At 40.7% G+C, this 22,093-nt stretch overlaps 1 protein-coding gene across 14 annotated transcripts in view; it reads left to right on the forward strand.

The window, feature by feature from the left end:
- Positions 1-22,093, forward strand: part of SGMS1 (sphingomyelin synthase 1) — a 262,876-nt gene that overhangs the window by 209,766 nt on the left and 31,017 nt on the right. For 13 of the 14 annotated variants that reach the window (XM_036336722.1, XM_036336729.1, XM_036336724.1 and 10 more), the window contains one exon: positions 19,726-20,584. In XM_036336722.1, coding sequence (XP_036192615.1) covers positions 19,962-20,584 — 623 coding nt within the window. In that variant the 5' untranslated portion in view covers positions 19,726-19,961. Of the gene's footprint in view, positions 1-5,465; positions 5,593-19,725; positions 20,585-22,093 lie in introns of those variants that run through there. The other variant, XM_036336726.1, reaches the window with a different exon arrangement.

Consider the following 22,093-nt stretch of genomic DNA (forward strand, 5'->3'; position numbering starts at 1 on the left):
TTTATGTCTGTGTTAGCAAATATGTACATACCTCTCTCCTTCCCTCTCTTTTACACAGATGGTATTATGGAATATATGTAAATAAGCTCATTCACCTTTTTCATTAACAATTAGATTTGCATTTTCTTTTCTTTTTTCTTTTGTTTTTTTTTTGTTAGTCCTGAAGGATGTACATGAAACTCTTAGCACTGGCTATCTCTGAAGGATGGGGTTGCGGGAGCTCACTTGCCCTCCTTCCTTCCATCCCCCTCTCCTACCTACCTATCTATCTACTATCTATTAACTTGAATGTACTTCTGCATCATTTGAATCTTTTACAAGGAGAACATATATGAAGGAGATAGTATAAGGTAATAAGTACACACACACACACACACACACACACACAGAAATTTGGCCCTTCTAATAGCTGCTTAGGGCTTGGGGCCTGGCTGTGTGGGGCTGGGCTTCAGGCTGGGAAGGGCTGAGCATGGGAGCGCTCCAAGAATCCCCCAGTGATGTCTTCATTCCTTTCCTAAGTGGTTGAGGAAAGTGAAACTTGTGGAGCTTCTTCCTCTGGCATTCTGCCCCTGATGGGACTCACTCTGTTGCAGAGGATGAGCTGCACTCAAGACTTATCTGAGTGGTACATGCGGAAGCTGCCCTGGAGCCCAGGAGACACTCCGAGCCAGGAAGGAAGGCTGTGTCCACAGCTCAGGCTCTGCAGGAAGCCTGCTCTCATCTCCCAGCTCGTGGAGTCGGGATGGGGACAGTTAGCCTGGGCCAAGGGCAGTGGAGGGTGGGAGAACCTTGTGTTTGACCCCTAAGTGTACTCCTGAAACCAGGGAAGGAGGAGAAAAGAATTAGTCAATGATAACAGTTCTCGTGGCAACAGTGCACTTCATTTTATGGAACTGAAAACAGATTCCAAAATCTTCTGTCAGCTTTACCCCATGGTAAAGGAAGTAATGGCATCTCCACTTGAAGGCGTTCCACTCATTGGTGAAACACAGGCCTTGGACCCAACATTGGAGCTCCATTCCAGTCCTGACCTTGAGTGCCTGACCTCACTCCTGGGGCCTGCATCCTCGTCTGTCATAGGGACTCACACTTAGCAATATTAGCTATTTTCATCTTCCTCCTTGCTAAGAGGAGCAGGAAAATGAGAAGCAAGGAGGTGACAGAACTTCTACCTTCCACGTCATGCAGAAGTGTGCCGAGAAAAGACCTTGGACTCTTGATCCTGCTTGGTTTTCTGCTTCAACTTCTTTTTGAAAATCCAGTGGTTTTCAAGGTAATTGAGAAGTCACTGGCCAGTGCTCCTCATGTTGGCTTCGTCTCTGTCAGGTTGTTACGTGCATTTTATTTGAACTTTGTGGCACATAGTTTCCCTCCTACCTTGGCATTGAGAAAACTCAAGTGGCTATCAACTTCCTGGTCTCAAGGTATGATGCTGTATCACATACTGATTTTCTGAGTACTTCATTGCATAGTCACGCCCCAGTGCTTATATGATGGACATCTGAGCTGTGTGGAGTAACAGTTTGTCCTGCAATACAGTTCATCTCAGGACTCGTATGTTTATAAAAAATGATGTGCCTGTCCATACAGCTGAGGCTAAATCCACAGAGGCTGTGCTGCCATCGTTAGGTTTATAACTCTTCATGTGTTTCCTTCTCAGTAAGAAGCTATTGCACAGTTGTTTATGATCCTGAAGCTAATCATCTGCTTCTAAAGACTGACCTTTGTTATTCAGATTTGCATGTAGTGGGTGTGCCCAGAAAACAAGTTGCTGTTTGCCAATATATTGCATCAGCCAGCACACCGGGGTGCTATTTTTAATAGTATGTAATTCCTGTCGCCATTTGATAAAACTAGAAGCTTATAAAATGAAGCCCAGTTTCACAAGACCAGAACTATTTCAGGGATTGGTTTTGAGAGGAACTGTAGCTTAGATCTGTCTGCTAAATTTAGTCTATCACTTGCCAGGGTCTCTCCACTGAGTGTCTGCTGATAATAGAGGATGGGGGCGTGGTATTTAGTGAGGTGGGGAGATGGAATGTGTTTGTGTCCTTTTACTAACTCTTTTCGCAACTTAGGTAATTTTACATAGTATCAACTATCATTGATGAATTAATTGCAAGGGTCTAATTTTGTTGCATTAGTTATAGTTAGGGAAGTCAGAATAAAGCTTATTAAAAGTTTTATATAAAGAAAGAATAAATATTTACAGTGATTGTCTTAGGGTTAGTCTTTCTGGTGAATGGTGTGCTCTTTCTTTAATTGTAGGCTTTTGTACTTCTTTGAGTTCCTGCATCCTAGACATGATCTTATTTACTAGTAGGTGAAATGTCAGGATAGTTCAGATATTACTGTATGTTTGCCAGAAAAACTCTGGTAATGGTCATGTTGCAAGTGTTTCAAGTATAGGAAGAAGGAACATCAATTGATGGCCTGGGGTTCTTGTAGTTCTATGACCTAGTTGTGCTGCTTAGGCTGGGGATGTCTGGTGAAATCTGGGATGGATGACTGTGTAATTTCATAGACTTTCTGCTGCCCCCTGGTGGTATTCTACCTTAGTCCAAAGCTAGAGCCTGTAGTCCCTTTACAACCTGAGCCTGTGCTCCAGTGTTGGTCACCTTCTGGTGGCAGCTGGGCCCTGAAAGTTTGGGAAATTATCAGATAGAACCGAGAAGTCATGATCAGGGGTGACTGGAGAGAAGTTGATGAATTGATAGGTGTTCATTTTTAAGAATCATCATAATTGGTGTCAGAAAAAAATGTTTAATTCATCTTTCTTGAGTGTGGAGATAAAGGTAGGGAAGACCTACAGTTGTCTTCCTTGAAGTCCTTGATTCTGTTTACCTCCTGGAGACCAGAAGAAGGGATCCGGGGAAGGAGACAGAGGGAGCCATTTATGAGAGAACAGGGACGGTGCCTTCAGGGCAAGGACTGCCCAAAGGATGCACACTGAGTGCCATCAATTTAGAATTTTCAGTAGAGCAGAGTGAAGACCTGGGAGGGTGGGTAGGGGCTGGGAGGAGGGGGCAAAAGGGGGTGGGTGGGAGATATCTGTAATGCTATCAACAATAAAAAATATATTAAAAATATTTTTCCTTTATATGCTCTCTGGTATGAAAATAGTTTAAACTCATCCAGCTATCAAAGTTAAGTACTAGAATTTTATTTTGGGAGATAGACTTGAACTTGATTCCATCCTATTTGGCAAGTCTGTGAGTGGTTGCTAATTTTAAAGCATGGTGTTAATCCCCAGGGTCATGTTTCTTAAAGTAGCTTTCCTCTACCTCAGTGAGTTAAATTTGTTTTTATAAGTTTCAGTTTAGAAGAAATTTGGTAGCTTTTCCCTCACAGAAGTGGAAAAGCTTTGGTTACCCAGCTAAGTGGGTATTTCTTATCCTCAGTGGACTGCAAAAAATTACTTCACTGTAGAGGAGATTTTTAAAATGTTATATTAATCAAAAAACTTTTCTTTTTAAGCCTGCTAGTAACACTAGGCAGTCCTCCATTTAAACATCAAAGGTATACTTTAGTTAGTTGTATCTTATTGTTATGTGTGGTGATTGGGGCCCCAATAAGTCTTGCAAAGTCCATACATTATTAAGAGTGGTCACACTTCTGTGTAAAATAATCATCATAAATATAACTAAAAATTTCTTACTACTTATGGGTAGCAGAAGCATTCTGGGAGAAAAGTGGTTTAGAAACTGAAATTATAAATCTTCTAGGATATTATAATGGCATATGAAACAAGGGAAATATACTTGAAATCTGAATTGCCTTCGAAAATCTGGGGGAAATGGTTACTGTATTTAGAATGTATTTAAATGTTATGGCACTGTTATTCTCATCATATATATGGTATTAAAGAGGCATTGCCTAGTACAGTAGTGTGACTGAAAATGCAATCAAAATTTTACTCTGGGATACTGTAGGGAGAAAAAAATATTTTTCCTCTACCCATCTGGCTTAAATTAGACTGACAAAAGATAGATTAACAGAGAAAAACAAACAAGTCTATTAACACCTGTGGATCATACACGTGGGAGCACTAAGCAATGAGTAACTCAAAAGGATGGTAAGAACTTGGGCTTATATAGATTCTTAACAAACAATAAGTCTTTAGAGAACTGACAAGACAAAGGAAAAGGACTTCAAGCTTCTAGGGGCAGTAAATGTGGGAAGGCAAATACATGGGGAAACTAATGGCGGAAAAAGGCCACTTGTAGAAAGGTTTGTTAGATTTCTCTGATGCTAACTCTAGGCTGGTAAGAGTCTAACGTTGTTGTCTCCAGTGATTAACTGCTGTCCTTCCTGGTAGAGAGGGGAAAGGGAATACTTTTACAAACTGATGACTTGCTTTTAGGTAACTAGAGGGCAGAGCAGTTTTCTTGTGTTTGCTTCTTCTCAATGCCTTCAGTTCAAAATAATCCTTATGCCAGAGGGGCATATTTCGTACCCTTGAATACCAAGAACACTATCTTTGAGCTTTAAGTCCCCAGTGGCTCTTCTGGTCAGGGGCAGAAATACCAGTAAGGGAGTTCAGGAATGGAGATTGCAAGCTGTGGCCAGGGTAAGACTTAAAGACGAAAACATATCCAAGGTGGTGAAAGCAGTTGGGAGCTGGAACATTCTTTGAGATTTCTTTTTCCCATTTCCTTTAAAATAATTAATACAGAATAATAATAAAAAATGTATTTTGTGTTTTAGCCATTGTTCTTGGGCACTTGATCCCTTTCAGTCCAACAGTTCACGTCCCTGAGTTCTGAGAAATTTTTGTGAATGAGATTTTAGATTACAGCTTCCCTCTTTGTTTTTCCTGTGCTCTTTCTTGAGTTCCTACTATTCACATATTGAGCATCCTAGATTACTTTCTTAATAGTTTTACCTTTCTCTCTATTTTCCATTTTTCTGTCTTGTTCTACTTTCTGATTTTTTAACTTTACTTTCTGTTGTGTCTAGTGAAGTTTTATGTTTCCAAGCATGAATTTCCAAGAGCTTTCTTTGAAATTCTCTGAACTTTTTTGGTACCATTTTGTTCTTGCTGGATATGACTTTGAGAATGTGAATTGTTTTTTGTTTTGTTTTTTAACATTATCATTTCCCCACTTAATCTATTTCTTCTAAGTTATTATTATTTTTTTTTTAATCGCTGGCGATCATACTTAATAGAATTTCTTCACATGTCTCTTGATTTTTAGCTATCTATTCATATGTTAAAGGAACCACTAAAAATGATGTTTGGAAGTATTTGGCTTGAGTGGAGGTTGTTTATATGATTTCAGTATTAGACAGTGTTCTTAGGTCTTTTCTCTTAAAATATCTGGGGTTCCCAGTAAAAATGTACCTGGTCACCTACCAGGAAGTTTTCATCCAATATTCTACACGTCTACTAAGGTAAAGGGCAAGACAGATCCAATTTAACATCTATTTGCAATTTTTACGTACTTCCTTGTTTTTTTGTACAGTTCTCCTGCTTTCAACTGTGTGGTGTCTCTTAGCCCAGACTCTCCACCTCCTTTTTATGGGAAGTAAACTTCAGTCTTCTGGTGTGGGGGAGAGGCAGTTGTCACCATGCAAAGTGAGAACCTGGAGGTAACTTCTTTCAACCAGTCATGCTATTCTTAGCGCCACCTTCACTTCATTTTGTAAGGTACCTGTGCCACCAATTCCTCATCCTTTTACGGCTTCTGTTACACAAATCAGATCACTTCTCACCTTTCCTTTTTGCTATCGGGGTTGTTTTCTTGGGTCTGCTAAATTAGTAACTAGTCTGTCCTCTTCCCTACTTTCTGAGTTGAGTTGCTGCTGACTCCTCTTCTTAATTTGCTTTGCCCTTTTTTATTTTTTTTAACCCCTGTACTATCATTTTAAGGGAGTTTTAAGAGGCAGTGGAAACTAACGCATATGTTCAGTTAGACATCTTTTTTAAAGTCTGATTCATCTTTTGATTGACTGGATTCAGTTTTTTTCTCTCTCCCCTTTTCTTCCACCACCACACCCTGCCTCTGAAAAGAATATATGGGGTGCTAGATTGTTTGTATTTTTGAGGTTTGAAAAAAACCCTGTCAATTGCCTTTACATTTACATACTTTATATTGTTACCCATTTTCTCTTCCTTCTTGACCTCTCTTTAACCTTTCACTTTTTCACCTTTCCTCCTGAGATATCAGTAGCTTACTGGCCCAGGAGAGAACCTAGGATTTTCGTGTACCTTATTTAAACACACCTGTCCTCTTTTATTTTTTTAATCATATCTTTTTTCTTTCATTATGGGTTTCAATTATTTTTCCTTTTACCTCTTTAATATATTCACTCCACGGACTCTTTAAGCTTACTTTATTTTCTCATATTCGTGATTTGGTAAACTTCCTGTTGGTCACACCTGCCAGATGTACCTCATGGTGGATTATTTCCTCATGTGACCTGTAATTTTCAGTTGTTTACTTGTCCTCAGCAGAGGTTGCTTTTCCCCTGGGAGTCCTGTGAACTCTTGCTGTTGAAGGGTCTCTAAGGGACCGTTTTGCGTTTACTTTTCTTTTGTATTTGCATTATTTGGCTTGGAAATCCCACACCATGCAGGCAGTGTAAATTTGGAGTCTTCATGATCATGTGCTAATTTCATGGTTCCAATTTTCCTAGTTGGATTTTAAGAGTCTTGGTTCCAGTTCCCTGCCTGGATCTGGCCTCAGGCCTTGTTTTCTGTTCAGGCTGAGGTTTTTGGGTGTGTGTTTTTTTTCTCCTTTATTGATTAAAGTGTTACTAATGTGTCCTTATCCCTCCATGGCTCCCTCACAGGCTTAGGCTCTAAAACCCCACCCCTGGCTGCTGGGGTCCAAGGCTGGTTACCTCTCCTGGTTGCAGGTGCTACTAGCTTGTATCTTTTCCATGCTGGCTTTGAGATTCCTCTTCTTTGGATACATGGGAAATTCCCTCTCTCTATTTTGAAATGGACTGTGGTATTAAAAATTCAGCTGTTATACTTAGGTAGATTTTTATATGCTTAATGTACAAAAAAGATATACCTCACTGAGGCCATCCAATAGAACCAGGAGCCATCTCATTTATTCTATGCATTCTCATTTATTCCTGTGTTCAACAAATGTCTATTAAATGTGTACGGTGTCTTAGGCGCTCTAGATTCCAACACAAATGAAACGATGCTTTAAAGGTGATAGTCTAAAAGAACAGAAATATGAGGTGGGAATTCAGATACTGTCCGGAGAGCTGTGGGAGCCACCAAAGGTCTTAAGCATCAAGTGAGGACCCATCCGACAGTGGTATGTAGGTGGGTTGCAGGTGAGCCAGACTAGAGGCAGAGACTGAAGCAAACCAAATGGGGACAGGAAAACAGGAGCAGATTTGAGAGCACCTTGAAGGTGGAATCTCCAGGAATTCGCGGTCAATTAGATATAGTGGATGAGGGAGCGAGAGAGTCACAAAAGTGGCAGTCTCATGGGCCAGATTCAGTTTGCATGGTTTTTGTCTGTCTTTGCCATTAAAACACTTAAATTTAAACTGCATTGGGCATGGCTTGTCTTACTCGGTTTGCACGGTTCTCACCATTCCCTGTTCTCTGTGACCCAGCTGGACATCACTTGCCTGGTCCCTGAAGGCGGCTGAAGCTGAGAGCCTGGTGCAGTGACTTCCCTAGACAGCCTTTTTTTATGCCTGCTTACCCTGCGGCTTGAGGGGGAGAGGCAGGATGAGGCAGGAACAAGGAATGGTGGGGCAGGGTGACCTCTTTGCTCTCCTCTGATGCTGGCTCTGTCGCCATCCCTAATCTCCAGCCTCCACTCCCATCCCGAACCCCAGTCTCCTGACTGGTCCCTATTGGATTTTCTGCAGGAAAGAGGAAAAGAGGATCTGTTTTGTTTTGTTTTTTTCTCTAGTAGATGCTTTGAATGGCTCCTGTTGTTATGCAAGTACTCAATACCACCTTCGTGTTCTAAACCTTATTAAGCAGCCCTGAATGCGGGATTACTTTAACTTTACAGATGAATAAACTGAGGCAGTTTAAGTAGGCCAGTCTGCCAGTATGCTTTAGAATACTGTATTGAAGTTTCTTAAAAACAGAGAGAGGAGCCCTACCTGGTTTGGCTCAGTGGATGCAGCATCGGCCTGTGAACTGAAGGGTCATGGGTTTGATTCCCAGTCAAAGGCACATGCTTCGGTTGCAGCCCCATCCAGGGTGCATGCAGGAGGCAGCCAATCGCTGTGTCTCTCACACATCGATGTTTCACTATCTGTCTCCCCCCTCCTTCCCACACTCTCTAAAAATCACTGGGAAAATGTCCTCAGGTGAGGATAAACGACAACAAAGCTAGAGGGTGGTGAAGCATGGCCTCATTCTTTATTTAAGCCATTTGACTTTTTTATTCTCCCCGATATACTTGAATGATAGATTTGGAAGTACACACCGTCTTTTTATTCCAGCGGAACAAGCATAAAGTAGAAGGATTGTAGTTCTCATGTTGAAAGAGCAGACTGGGAAGAAAGGAAGAGAATGGAGTGGAATGTAATAGAGATAGAGAGCCCTTTCCCAGGCTTCTTGGGGCAGATGAGATCACCGCTGTGCACATCAGCTTCAGCTAGGCTTGAAAGCCCACGATTTTGCAAACATTGATTATGTGCTGACGTTCTTGAGTGCTGCCAGAGTGAGATCGTGTCCAAGGCCTGCAGATTAAATAGATGATATTAAAATGGAACCGCTGGTTTCCGACTTAGGAAGGGAGTTAATCACTTGAGTGGAAATAGATCATCTTCAGAGTTTCAGTAATCGGGTTCTAGGAATGAACCCCCAGGGGACAGCTATAGTTGTCTGGGAGCTACACAGACTTTTCCTTATTGCAGTGCCAACAAGGCAGCGGTTTCAAATGGTCTCTTACATTTGGCAGTAAGCTGGGCAGATGGATATTGAAGAAAATGTAGATGATAGAACAGTTGTGATTCTGACGGTTTGTTGCTGTTTTCTCTCTGGAAAGATGGAAAATATCTGAGCCTGGAATTTCTTTATGCACTTAGTTAAGTTCAGAGTTTCAGCTCTATGGTTGTTGGTGGTTTGGCTCGTCTCCCGGGACTATTAGGTTCTGGGAGGATCTGGGAACCCAATTATACATAGGAGGCAAAGGTTCGCCTTATTTAGACAAATCTGCAAGCCCATTTCATATTTTTCAAAAAAACTAATGTAGGAAGCATCTATTTTTAATTTTATAATGCAGCCTCCATGTTTAAAAACACAATAGGCTTAAAAGAAAACCCTTTCCTAAACACAACTAATAATAAAAAATAAAATAAACACAACTAATAAGTACTTTATCAGAGAATTAGGAAATACTGAAAAAAAAAAGCAGGAAATTATTTTATCACTTTATCACCCTAAGTAACAGAAGTTGATATACACCTTCTATACTTTTTCTATGGATATTTATAAGTAATGTGTGTGTTTACAAAATGATATCATTCTCTTTTGCAATCTCTATCCAGTCTCTGGTGGAGGCTTAATTTCTGTTGTAATGATGTATTTAACCAATTCTCACAGAACTTTCTAATTTTCTACCACAATAAATGATTCTTTGAGTTGTCTGTTTACTGAATACTTACATTCCATTACAGTATGACTAAAAAAGAGGCTCAGCGTTTGGGGAAACAGAATTAGCTAGTCTTGCTGATGGTGGGACTCTTTGTGAAATACATGAAACAGTTTTGTATTTCCTGCTGTCAGAGAACAACTAGAATCATGATTTATGGTTTATAGTTGATATGGCTGGTTTCTTGTCAACATGTCGTATCTACTAATTTTGTCATCAGAAATCATCTTTTTCTCTGGAGAATTGAGGGCTACCATATTGGAATGGGTCATTTTGAGGGAGGAGCATAAAAAGGGAGGCTGTTAGGAAAGTTATAGGACAACTGCTGAGAAAGAATGTATTCCAGATATTTTGAAATCTACGTATCAGGCATCATTAAATAAACAAGGCGTGGTGGAGATGAAAGATGTTATCACATGAGGATTTTCCAACAGCCCATAATGTACCAAAAGGCAAATATGTACACTTCAGCATGCCCTTCTTTCTCGTGGCTAAGCAAAATAGGTCAGCGTATAGTTAGTTCAAGGAGCTGTTTCATAAGGGCTGGTTTTATTTGCTAGCCAGACTTTGTAGAATTGTGAGCACTGCATGTAATAATGACTTAAAATAAAGGATGATTTAAAGGTTAAAGTAATCTTCTAAAATTTCCCCCACTGCAGATTGAAGTAAATATGTAGGTTCTTCAGCTGAGACTGTGTGGTTATTATTCTGGCCATTTTTTTCTTTAAACAAATACAGTTTTATGAATTCTACCTACTTAACTCTTTAAATGCTAAATAACAAAAAAACACACCAAACCCACAGCTAATTAAATTGGTTTGGAGAAAAGCATTCAGGAGCTATCCAAATTGAGTTAGAGAAGAATTAAACACCTACCTCATGAGTATTTCAGTGGACTGCATTGCTATAACAGGTCTGTGAGGTTATTAGTGACTTTTATGGAAAGTTCTAGTAGATGTAAAGACCTTTATCTGGACTTGAAGCGTTCGCATAAAGGCAGATCGTCTGTTTCATAATAACATAGTATCACTTCTTGATTTCCATTGCTCTTTCAAGGTACTCACATGTAGTTATTTTATTATTTTTCCCCATCACCATTTATCCCCTATATACCCTCTTCCACCTCTACCCACTCCTTCCCCACCATAGTCACCACACTGTTGTCTATGTCCATTAGTTCTTTTTTCTTTTTGTCCAGTTCTCTTACACCTACACACACACACACACACACACACACACACACACACACACACCATCTCCACCACCAGAGCTGTCTGCCTGCTCTGTGTGAGTCTGTCTCTGTTTTGCTTGTTAGTTTGTATTAAATTCCACATATGAATGAAATCATATGGCACTTGTCTTTCCCTGACTGGCTTATTTCACTTAACCATGATCCATAATATTCTCCAGGTCCATCCATGCAGTCTCAAAGGGTACTATTTTCTTCCTTTTTACTGCTGAGTAGTATTCCATTGTGTAACTGTACTATAGCTGTTTTATCCACTCATCTACTGAAGGACATATGGGCTGCTTCCAAATCTTGGCTATCCTATGTAACGCTGCAATGAACATAGGGGTGCATATATTCTTTTAAATTAGTGTTTCAGGTTCCTTTGGATAAATTCCCAGAAGTAGAATTGCTGGATCATAGGGCAGTTTCATTTTTAATTTTTTGAGGTCACTCTATACTTCCTTCCACAATGGCTGTACCAATCTGCATTCCCACCAACAGTGCGCAAGGGTTCCCTTTTCTCCACATCCTCACCAACACTTGCTGTTTGTTGATTTATAGATGATAGCCATTCTGACAGGTGTGAGGTGATATCTCATTGTGGTTTTCATTTACATTTCTCTGATTAGTGATGTTGAACATCTTTTATGTCTATTGGGCATCTTTTCTCTTTGGAGAAGTGTCTATTCAGGCCCTTTGCCCATCTTTTAATTGGATTGTTTGTTTTCTTTGATGTTGAGTATTATAAGTTTGGATATTAACCCCTTATCTGATGTATTGGTGTATATGTTCTCCCATTCAGTGGGTTGTCTTTTCATTTTGTTGATGGTTTTCCTTTGCTGTGCAAAAACTTTTTCGTTTGATGTAGTCCCATTTGTTTATTTTTTTCTTTTGTTTCACTTGCCTGAGGAGATAGATCAGAAAAAAAGGTTGCTACAAGAAATGACCGAGATATTACTGCCTATGTTTTCTTCTAGGATTTTTATGGTTTTGAGTCTAACATTTAAATCTTTAATCCATTTTTAGTTTATTCTTGTGTGTAGTGTAGTTTCTTCCTTTCTGCTTTCTTTTTTTTTTTTGCATGTATCTGTCCAATTTTCCCACCATCATTTATTGAATAGACTATTTATTTTTAGTCCCCTGCATGTTTTTGCCTCCTTTGTTAAATATGTATTGACTGTAAAGGAGTGGGTTTATTTCTGGGCTCTCTATTCAGTTGCATTGATTTATATGTCTGTTTTTATGCTAATACCATGCTGTTTTGATTGCTGTGGTCTTGTTAGTATAGTTTGATATCAGGTAGCATGATTCCTCCAACTTTGTTCTTCTTTCTCAAGATTGCTGTTGCTATTTGGGGTCTTTTGTGGTTCCTTATAAATTTTTGGAATATTTATTTTAGTTCTGTGAAATATGCCATTGGTATCTTGATAGGCATTGCAGTGAATCTATAGAGTGCTTTGGGTAGTATGGACTTTTAATGCTGTTAATTCTTTCTATCCATAAACACAGTATATGCGTTCACTTATTTGTATCTTCTTCCATTTCTTTCTTCAGTGTCTTACAGTTTTCCGAATCCGGGTCCTTTATATCCTTGGTTAAATTCATTCCTAGGTATTTTACTCTTCTTTCTGAAGCAATTGTGAATGGAGTTGTTGTTTAGTTTCCCATCTGATAGTTCATTATAGGTGTATAAAAAATGCAATTGATGTCTGGATTTTTATTTTGTATCCTGCTACTTTACTGAATTCATTTATCAGTTCTAGTAGTTTTTTCTCTTTTAAACATACTTTTATTGATTTCAGAGAGGAAGGAAGAGGGAGAGAGAGAGAGAAACCTCAATAATAAGAGAGAATCATTGTTCGTCTGCCTCCAGCACGCTCCCTACTGGGGATTGAGCCCACAACCCCGGGTATATCCCCTGACCTAGAATAGAGCTGTGACCTCCTGCTGTATAGGTAAATGCTCAACCACTGAGCAGCACTGGCTGGGCTCTAGTAGGTTTTTTTTTTTTTAAATATATTTTATTGATTTTTTACAGAGAGGAAGGGAGAGGGATAGAGAGTTAGAAACATCAATGAGAGAGAAACATCGATCAGCTGCCTCCTGCACACCTCCTACTGGGGATGTGCCCGCAACCCAGGTACATGCCCTTGACCGGAATTGAACCCGGGACCCTTGAGTCCGCAGGCTGACGCTCTATCCACTGAGCCAAACCGGTTTGGCATCTAGTAGTTTTTTGAGGACTTTTTAGGGTTCTCTACATACAGTATCATGTCTAATGCAAATAATGACAGTTTTACTTCTTCTTTTCTAGTTTGGCTGCCTTTTATTTCTTCTTCCTGTCTGATTCCTGTGGCTAGGACTTCCAGTACTATGTTGAATAAGAGTAATAAAAGTGGAGATCTCTGTTTTGTTTTGATCTTAAGGGAAACGCTTGTAGTTTTTGCCCATTGAGTATGATGTTGGCTGTGGGTTTGTATAATATATGACCTTTATTACGTTACGTTCCCTCCATTCCCACTTTGCTGAGAGTTTTTATCATAAACGGGAGCTGGATTTTATCAAATGTTTTTCCTGCATCTATTTATATGATCATAAAGGTTTTTATCCTTCATTTTGTTTATGTGGTATATCACATTTATTATTTTGCAGATATTATACCAACCTTGCATCCTTAGAATAAATCCCACTCGATTGTGGTGTATGATCTTTTTAATATATTGCTGGCTCCGATTTGCTAACATTTTGTTGCATATTTTAGCATCTATGTTCATCAGGGATATTGGCTTATAATTTTCTTTCTTTGTCGTATCTTTATCTGGTTTTGGAATTAGGATCATGCTGGCCTCATAGAATGAGCTTGGGAGTTTTCTGTTGTTTTAGAGATTTGATGCACGAAACAGAAAGTTTAGTTGACTGTATGCTTATAAGACTAATTATGCATGTTCTACTTCCTTCTTTCATTTGCCATTATCAGCATTTAAAAACATCTGGAACTTTCCTGTAGTTTCTTCATTGACATGCCAGCTTTGTTTGTTTAGTCTTGGGTCCATCGTGTCTTAAAAAATTAATAAAAATTCAGTTCCTAATTACATAGCACTCATTTTAAAAGTTCACTAAAGCTTTCAAAGAAGAATAAATTACAGTCATTATAATAATTCCTTACATTTTTATGTTTTGCTTTATGTTTTCCAAAGCACTGTACAGTCTGTGTAAATTCCCTTACTAATGGAGCGAGCAGAAGAAATACATTATTCCATTGTAGGAAACCGAGGCCCTGGGGTTGGAGTACAAGTTAATGACAAAGCAAGCTTTAGAACTCAGAGTTCCCGAGCGATTGCTCCATGGGCAGTTGAAGTGAGCACTTCATGGTGTTCTGAATCTTGAAAACTCGTGTTCAGTGTGTATTTCACATGCTAGCTTTTTGTTTACACAATGTTTTATTTCCAGACAATGCCAGATAACAAGACAATGTAATAGATTATTTTTGAGTAAGGATGAACAGATATTCATAAATGGTTTATTTAATGGTTTTGCTTGGTTGATGTTTTTTCATTACCAGAATAACTGCTTTAAGTTATTTTTCTGTTTTTAGCTCTCTGGCTTTGATACTTAAGTAGTTTCTAATGTGTCATGGCATATTATCTGATGGCTTTAATAATATTAAAGAGTAAAATGTCTATTTTAAGAATTGGAGCAGAATCGTATTTATTAGCACATTTACTTTTTACTTAATTGAGGCCAGATAGAAAGCCCTGCTGAATTTAGAATCCATAATGAATATGCTGTTGTTCCTGCTTTTTATCCTTTTGGGCTCCATACTTTAAAATAAAGACTTTTTAGACTATTCTTTATATGTGCTCAAATCGTTGGATATTGGCAGTGGGAGAGCATTTGGGTTTGTTTAGCCCCAGGACCAGCTCTTAACATGAGATTTTAGACAATCACAATTTCACTGGACTTTGTTTATGTCTAAAAATTCCAGAGGAATGAGAGTTCTGGCACCTCTTCTGTCAAATTCTGTGCTATTTTATTGTAAAGAGTTTAGATACAATTTTTACTCTTCTATTACTTCTTCCCGGTTCTGAGAAATATGTCTAATGATTTGAGCTGTGTGTGTTTTTCTTTTCTTTTCTCTTTTTTTATTTTTCTGTTTTTTTTTTTTTTGTTAACCCTCACCCAAGGATATATTTTTTCCATTGGTTTTTAGAGAGAGTGGAAAAGTTGGAGAGAGAGGGAGGGAGGCAGGGAGGGAGACAGCGGAGGAGAGAGGGAGAGAGAGAGAGAAACGTCAACATGAGAGAGACACATCAATTGGTTGCCTTCACCACACACCCTGCACTGGGTAACCCATCTGTGCACAGGCCGATGCTCCAACCATGGAGTCAAACGGGCCAGGGCAAGATCTGTGCTATTTCTTAACATTCTCCTGGCTATGGATTCTGAGTGGCTTTTCTGAATGATGGTAGTAGCAGCTGTTTTCTGAGCCCAGCCAAAGATACAGTCTTTTGGGTCTAGATGTGAAGGCACTTTGCCACAGTATGTTCTAAATTGAGTGTGTGAGTCCAGGGCAGAGTCACCGTCTCACTTCTCCTTCTACAGCTGGGCTCTGGGGTCTCTAAGTCCACACCTTTTTTGCAGTGGCCTTTGAAGTGCTGAGTAGCTGTTCAGTGTTTACTTCCCTAAAGTGAGCTTTCCCCCTTTTGTACCATTTCAGCATCAGCTGCAGGAAAACAGCACACATATCTTTATTTTCAAGCTTCAAAGTTGCTTGAAAAATACAGGGTTGTTTTCTCATGGAATTTGGAGGGCTGTTTTATTCTTGTATCAGAATGATTGGGCATTTAAAATGCCCTTTGGAAGTGGCAGCTTCAGTAAATATTTATGACATGTCGCTATGACCCAGTTGGGCGTTAGAAAGGAAGGAGGGCATTATGAAAAGAACAAGACACGTTTCTTGGAGTAACTTATATCTTTTATTCCTTTCACATGATTGGTTTGTCACAGCAGTAGCAGCCTCCGTGAAGATGCGTAGGTAGCTGGTAATACTACTTCCACAGCAGCGGTTCTCAACCTGTGGGTCGCGACCCCTTTGGTGGTCAAACGACCCTTTCACAGGGGTCGCCTAAGACCATCCTGCATATCAGATATTTACATTACGATTCATAACAGTAGCAACATTACAGTTATGAAGTAGCAACGGAAATAATTTTATGGTTGGGTCACAACATGAGGAACTGTATTTAAAGGGCCAGAAGGTTGAGAACCACTATTCCAGAGGAAACTGAGGCATATAGAGGTTAAAGGACCTTGTCAGGAAGGGAAGTAGCTGAGTTGGGTCTCAGCTGCTGGCTCTGTAACTCACAGAGCTGGTGCTCTTTCTCCCACACCACGCACACCTGAGGCTTAAATTATATCACGTGTCACAGATGTTAGTGATGCAGGAAGCCAAGCAGGGAAAAGGATGGTGAAGTGGAATGTTCTGCAAAGGGTCTGCAGAGCAGAACCTTAGAGACCAAGGGTAGAGCCTGGCCTTGCTGAAGAGGAGGAAATGGAGAACTCCAGCACGAGGGACGCCTAGGTGCTCTCCTAAGGAGTGAGCAGTTTTGTTGTCCTAGTTATTATCGGGAGCCATTTACTTTCCTTGCTGTCACTGAAGAGTTCCTCTGGCTGTTGGGAACTGCCTGTGGACTTGCCTTGCAAGATCAGTGTCCTTTGTTTGGATGGAGGCTTGCAATGCCAGGAATAGTATGTGCGTGCGTGCGTGCGTGTGTGTGTCTGATAGCCCTAGATTGTCTCTTACCACTTGATAATTTTTTCTTTTTTTAAGATTACAGTGTTATCTCTTAAGAGGAGATTATCTGACTGTTCCCCTGTCAGAGAGAAGTGAAATAACACCGTGGCATTGGTCTGATCTTTGTGGTTCTGAAGGGGTTTCCCCTCCTGGCAGACTTCCTGCAGTGGACAAGGGGGAAAGCCCACGTTCATGTCCTTGGGCATGAACGTTCCGTCGAGAATTTTTCTTTAGAGTTCTTGTAGCCGGTTGCAGATGTTGAGGGTTCCTTGGCTGTTATCCTAATTCTGCTGAGGAGGATTTGGGGAGAAGCCTGGAGTCTGATGCCAGGAGATCCCTTGCCTGCAGGACCTCTGCCAGGGCGCCCACGTGACCTGTGTGCCTTCTGGCCTCTCCAGGCAGCACTGGCGACGGCCGCAGCTCCTGTGTAGTGCTTTCCCAGTGGTCGGAGCTTCTCCTGGGTGTCCTGTTTCTCTCCGGAGACTGCCCTCCTGATTCTCCCCGGCTACCCAAATCGTTCTAAAGCCCTTTCAATGTCAGTGACATTCTCCGTAGCTTTATTTTCCATTAAACCACGCAAGGAACATTTATTTCCTGAGTTATTGTGCAGATATCGATCGAGCACATTCTGAGCCCTGGGAATGTGAGACGGGGATGCTTCAGACTGAAGCTCTTCCGCAGTCCCTCATAGGCTCCTGGGGGAGTCTAGACAGACACCACAGGGGAGTGTCAGAGGGAAGGGCACAGCACTGGGGTGGACGCTCAGGAGAGGGAACGCCCAACTCTTTTGCAAGGTCTGGACTGTCTTTCAGTTTTACTGCCATTTGACTGGTTGTTATTCAGACGGGGAAATCGGGAGTGGACATACGGTCCATCACTATTCCAGAGTCAGATTTGGGGGTTCAGCAGCGATGAGTTTGGCCTTTGAAATCAGGAGACCTGAGTTCAGGTCTTGTTTGTGCTCCATAGGGAGCAAATAGGAGTTCTTGGGGTGTGGGGCGGGAGAGCCTTAATGCAAGAGGCAACCGATTGATGTTTCTCCCTCACATCGATGTTTCTCTCTTTTTACCTCAGATAGATAGATATATAGATAGATAGATAGATAGATAGATAGATAGATAGATAGATAACTGAAGCTCACCTAATGGGCTATGCATGAGAGAGGCTGAGAGTCAAACCATGGTCTGTCTTCAGCCAAAGGCCATGCTACATGAATAACAAGGCTTTGTTATAGAGCTAGGTATTTACTTTTAACGTTTCTTGTGTGGGAACTAAAAAATATTAATATTTTGCTTCTAACTTCTCGGCTAGGCTGATAATCAAATCAACAGAGACAGATTAACAGGAGAAAATCAAGTTTTTAACACATGCCCATGGGGAATTCACATAGGCCTGAAAACTCCAGAGACAGTGAGGCAACATTGGGGAGATGTGGCATTTTGGACAAAGGAGAAGAGGGTGGGGGGAGATAATATATTTCAGAAGTGACAATGGGTAATTTACAGGTTGTTGAGGGAGAAGGGAACATTCATGGCAGGTGAATTCTTGCTGAGCAACTCAGAAACAATGAGACACAGGGGATATCTAGCTAACAGGCCCTGCCTGAAGCATTCCTAATTATCACACTTAATTCAAATTAGGCTACAGTGAACATGCTAAGATTTCTTCCTGAAGCACACTTCTCTGTCTGAATCTCTTGGGCAGGAAAGGGAGGAAGGTCAAAGGTTCTTTCTGAGTCTTGTTTCTTAATAAACAGCTTAAAATCAATATCCCAAAAAGGCAGCTTCAGGGTAGCAAAACTTTAGTCCTTTCACTTGTTCTCCAATTTTAAATGATTGTTACAAAAGTAGTACATGCTTATTAAAGAAAAATAGATGGGAGAAAAGTAGAAAATGGGCCTGTCATCAAATATAATTTCAGTTAATATGTGATGTATTTTTCCCCCAGCTTTATGCAATATGTTCATTAATCATTGCTGAGTTTAAATAAGAGTAGGTACATTATTTATATGTAAATTCACATTGATACTTACATAATTTATAAAGTTTTGAATCTTGCTTTTGACTCTTCCCTGCAGATGTGAATTGGTTATCGCCACATAAGTATTTTAATAAATAGTGGTTTGAACTACAGGACTCAGAAACGAAACTTACAGCTCTTGGATGCAAGCTGCCATTTAATCAAGGGCAGGTTTCTTGACCTTCCTGGAGTTTCGTTTCCAAGTTTATAAATGAGGGAGTTGAATCAGATCATTGATTTTACAACTGGGATTCCAGGAAACACCCTCTGGGCTGGGAATAGAAAGGTCGCCAGAGTCGGGAAGACCCTGGCCCTTCACCCGCCTGTGTTTCATCCCAGCAGCTGCATCTGTAGCTCTTCTATAGATTGGGGCATCCGAGCACATGTGGAAACAGGGATCCATTGATTTTCTTTGTGTGAAAAAATATAAATGTTGGCCCAAACCGTCTTGAAGCTGAACATTTCTATCGTTATCTGTTAAGTTGCTGTGTTATGTGCCTTTTAAAACACTTCTTCACCAGGAGAATGATAGGCTAAGCCCACTTGCCACATTCATTCAGCTTGTCCCAGAGAACCACTGATCCACACTGAGCAGTGTCCATAGCACAATGAATGATTTCTTAGAAAAGACCCATTGTGGAGGCTGTAAAACATTTCCCCTTTGACTTTATCCATCCTTAGGCCCTTTTAATGCTCTTTCAGGGAAGACCAACCAGGGAATCAGTGGTCCCTTAGAGTCTAGCGGTTCTCAACCTATGGGTCGTGACCCCTTTGGTGGTCGAACGACCCTTTCACAGAGGTCTCCTAAGACCATCCTGCATATCAGATATTTACATTACGATTCATAACAGTAGCAACATTACAGTTATGAAGTAGCAACGAAAATAATTTTATGGTTTTGGGTCACAACATGAGGAACTGTATTTAAAGGGCCAGAAGGTTGAGAACCACTGCCTTAGACTAATACATGTTTGAAAACTACAGGCTGTATCGGTAACTGGATTTCCATTTTCCTTATGCTTATCAAGGTTTTGCATTTTGTGGGGGTTGATTCAGAAGTCCCAATATCTTGACCTTTTCTCTTGCCTCCACAGAAGGAAGAATCTTGTTGAAAAATGAGGTGAACGTGAAAAAGTGCTCAGGTACTCCAGAACCCTGGACAGCTACATGAGGTGTTTAAAAACTGCCCTAACCACCTTGCTATCCAAGTCCCTGTCATGAGGCCTGACAGGATGAGCACGCCTTCGAGGGCCAGCATCCTGCTCCGGAAAAACTCGGACTGCTGACCTGCCGAGAGCAAGCAGGGGACTGCCTGTTGTCTGCCAGTACAATGAAGGAAGTGGTTTATTGGTCACCCAAAAAGGTGACAGACTGGCTGCTAGAGAATGCTATGCCAGAATACTGTGAGCCTCTGGAACATTTCACGGGCCGGGACTTGATCAACCTGACCCAAGAGGATTTCACAAAACCCCCCTTGTGCCGAGTCTCCTCCGACAACGGGCAGCGGCTCTTGGACATGATAGAGACCTTGAAAATGGAGCACCACATGGAAGTACACAAGAACGGCCATGCCAACGGGCACCTCAGCATTGGCACAGACGTCCCCACCCCTGACGGCAGATTCAGCATCAAGGTCAAACCCAACGGGATGCCAAATGGATATAGGAAGGAGATGATAAAGATCCCCATGCCGGAACTGGAGCGCTCCCAGTACCCCATGGAGTGGGGCAAGACTCTTCAGGCCTTTCTTTATGCACTTTGCTGTTTTGTTCTCACCACAGTGATGATCTCGGTCGTCCATGAACGAGTACCTCCTAAGGAGGTGCAGCCTCCCCTACCGGACACGTTTTTTGACCATTTTAACCGGGTGCAGTGGGCCTTTTCTATTTGTGAAATTAACGGCATGATCCTTGTAGGACTCTGGTTAGTTCAGTGGCTGCTCTTAAAATACAAGTAAGTAAAGCAAAAGCTTTCAGACTCAGTGACTGAGGCGTTTGCCCTGTGGATATCTAAGTCTCATTATTTGGGAGTGCAATTTACTAAGCAATGGCAATCAAAGCATATTATTCCCCCATTTTTAAAGCCACATACCCAACTAAAGCTCTGGCAGCTTTAGGAAAACGCCATGTTTATTGCTTGTTTTGTACAAGATTTGTACAGAATGGTGAAGAGAGACTGTTCTGTTTTCACTTCACAGGAAAGAAAACCCTCAGGCACCGTCAGAGAGTACACATAGGCTATTGGACCACAGAAAAACCATCCAGTCTTGGTGGTGTTAGCCCATCAAATAAATTGTTAACAGTTGGCCTAAGCACCATGAATGGCTGTATAGCTTTTCCCAAGCAGAGTCAGACATCTGGAACCTTAGCAATGCATATTTACGGAGGTTTCACACATAAAATTCAGAACAGCTATTCCAGAGTGGCTTGGGCTATTGGGAAAATGATACTCTCAGGGAATGACTTTGTTTAGGTAGGCGCAATGCAGATGAGCCTGCGTGGCTTTTCACCTTCTAGAAGGTGTGGCAACTAAAGCAATATGTGGTTTTCCATTCACATTTCTCAAGATTTTAGTAGGCGCCTTCTTTTAGTTTCCGGTATATCTAAAGTGGCTTTCATGTCCCTAGCTCTAAACTCAGCATAGACCCCCTCAGGCAAGCTGTTTGCTTGGGATGTATAGCCAACGAAACACCGTCCTCTCGTCACTGGTGTGTGATTTTCCTATTACTTGAACATCTTTATGGCTTCCGTGCATGGGAGTTAAAAACTGGTTTCTTAAGGAACTGAGTTTCTCTGTAGTGGGCTGTGTTTCATGACGCACAGTATGGATGAATAATAAGAAAATATCTTAAATCAGGAAAACAAAATGCAGACAGGGTTTATGCTGAACTTGACCTAGCAGAAATGATGACTATTTTCCTGGTATGTTCCTAAAAGACTGTGTTTTGTCATCTTATAAATTACATAGATGCAAGTGGAAGTAAAAGCAGTTTCTGACTCAGCCAGGAGAGAACTCTCTTAACTTGTGTAAAGGAAACAGTTTAAATGGCCAGTGTTTGTTTTGGGGCTGGTTTGGCAATCCTAGAGTTTTAGCTAAATTGGAAATAGAAATGATGATGTGGGCTGCATTTGATTTGATGGAAGACCTTTTTTTGTTTGCTTTAGTTTTAAGAGACTAAATTGATAGGAATAAGCTTTAGAAATATGAGATGCTTCCAATTTATTAATTACATTCTTTTGGCTGCCAAACTTCAGTTTCTGCATTTGACTTTTATCTTCTAAACTTCTTTTCCTAAGAGCACATTAGAAATATGCCAGTATTTTTTCTTTAAAAGTCAAAGTCAACTGCATTATGTTTTCTAAGATTTTCTCAATGTTTGTTGTTTCATTTATGAGAGCTTGTTTTCTGGTTTTCCATCAACATTTTACATGCAAGTAAATAATTTACTGACCCAGAGTATAA

The sequence above is a fragment of the Myotis myotis genome, unplaced genomic scaffold (genome assembly GCF_014108235.1).
Source record: "Myotis myotis isolate mMyoMyo1 unplaced genomic scaffold, mMyoMyo1.p scaffold_m19_p_15, whole genome shotgun sequence".
NCBI classification, from domain to species: domain Eukaryota; kingdom Metazoa; phylum Chordata; class Mammalia; order Chiroptera; family Vespertilionidae; genus Myotis; species Myotis myotis.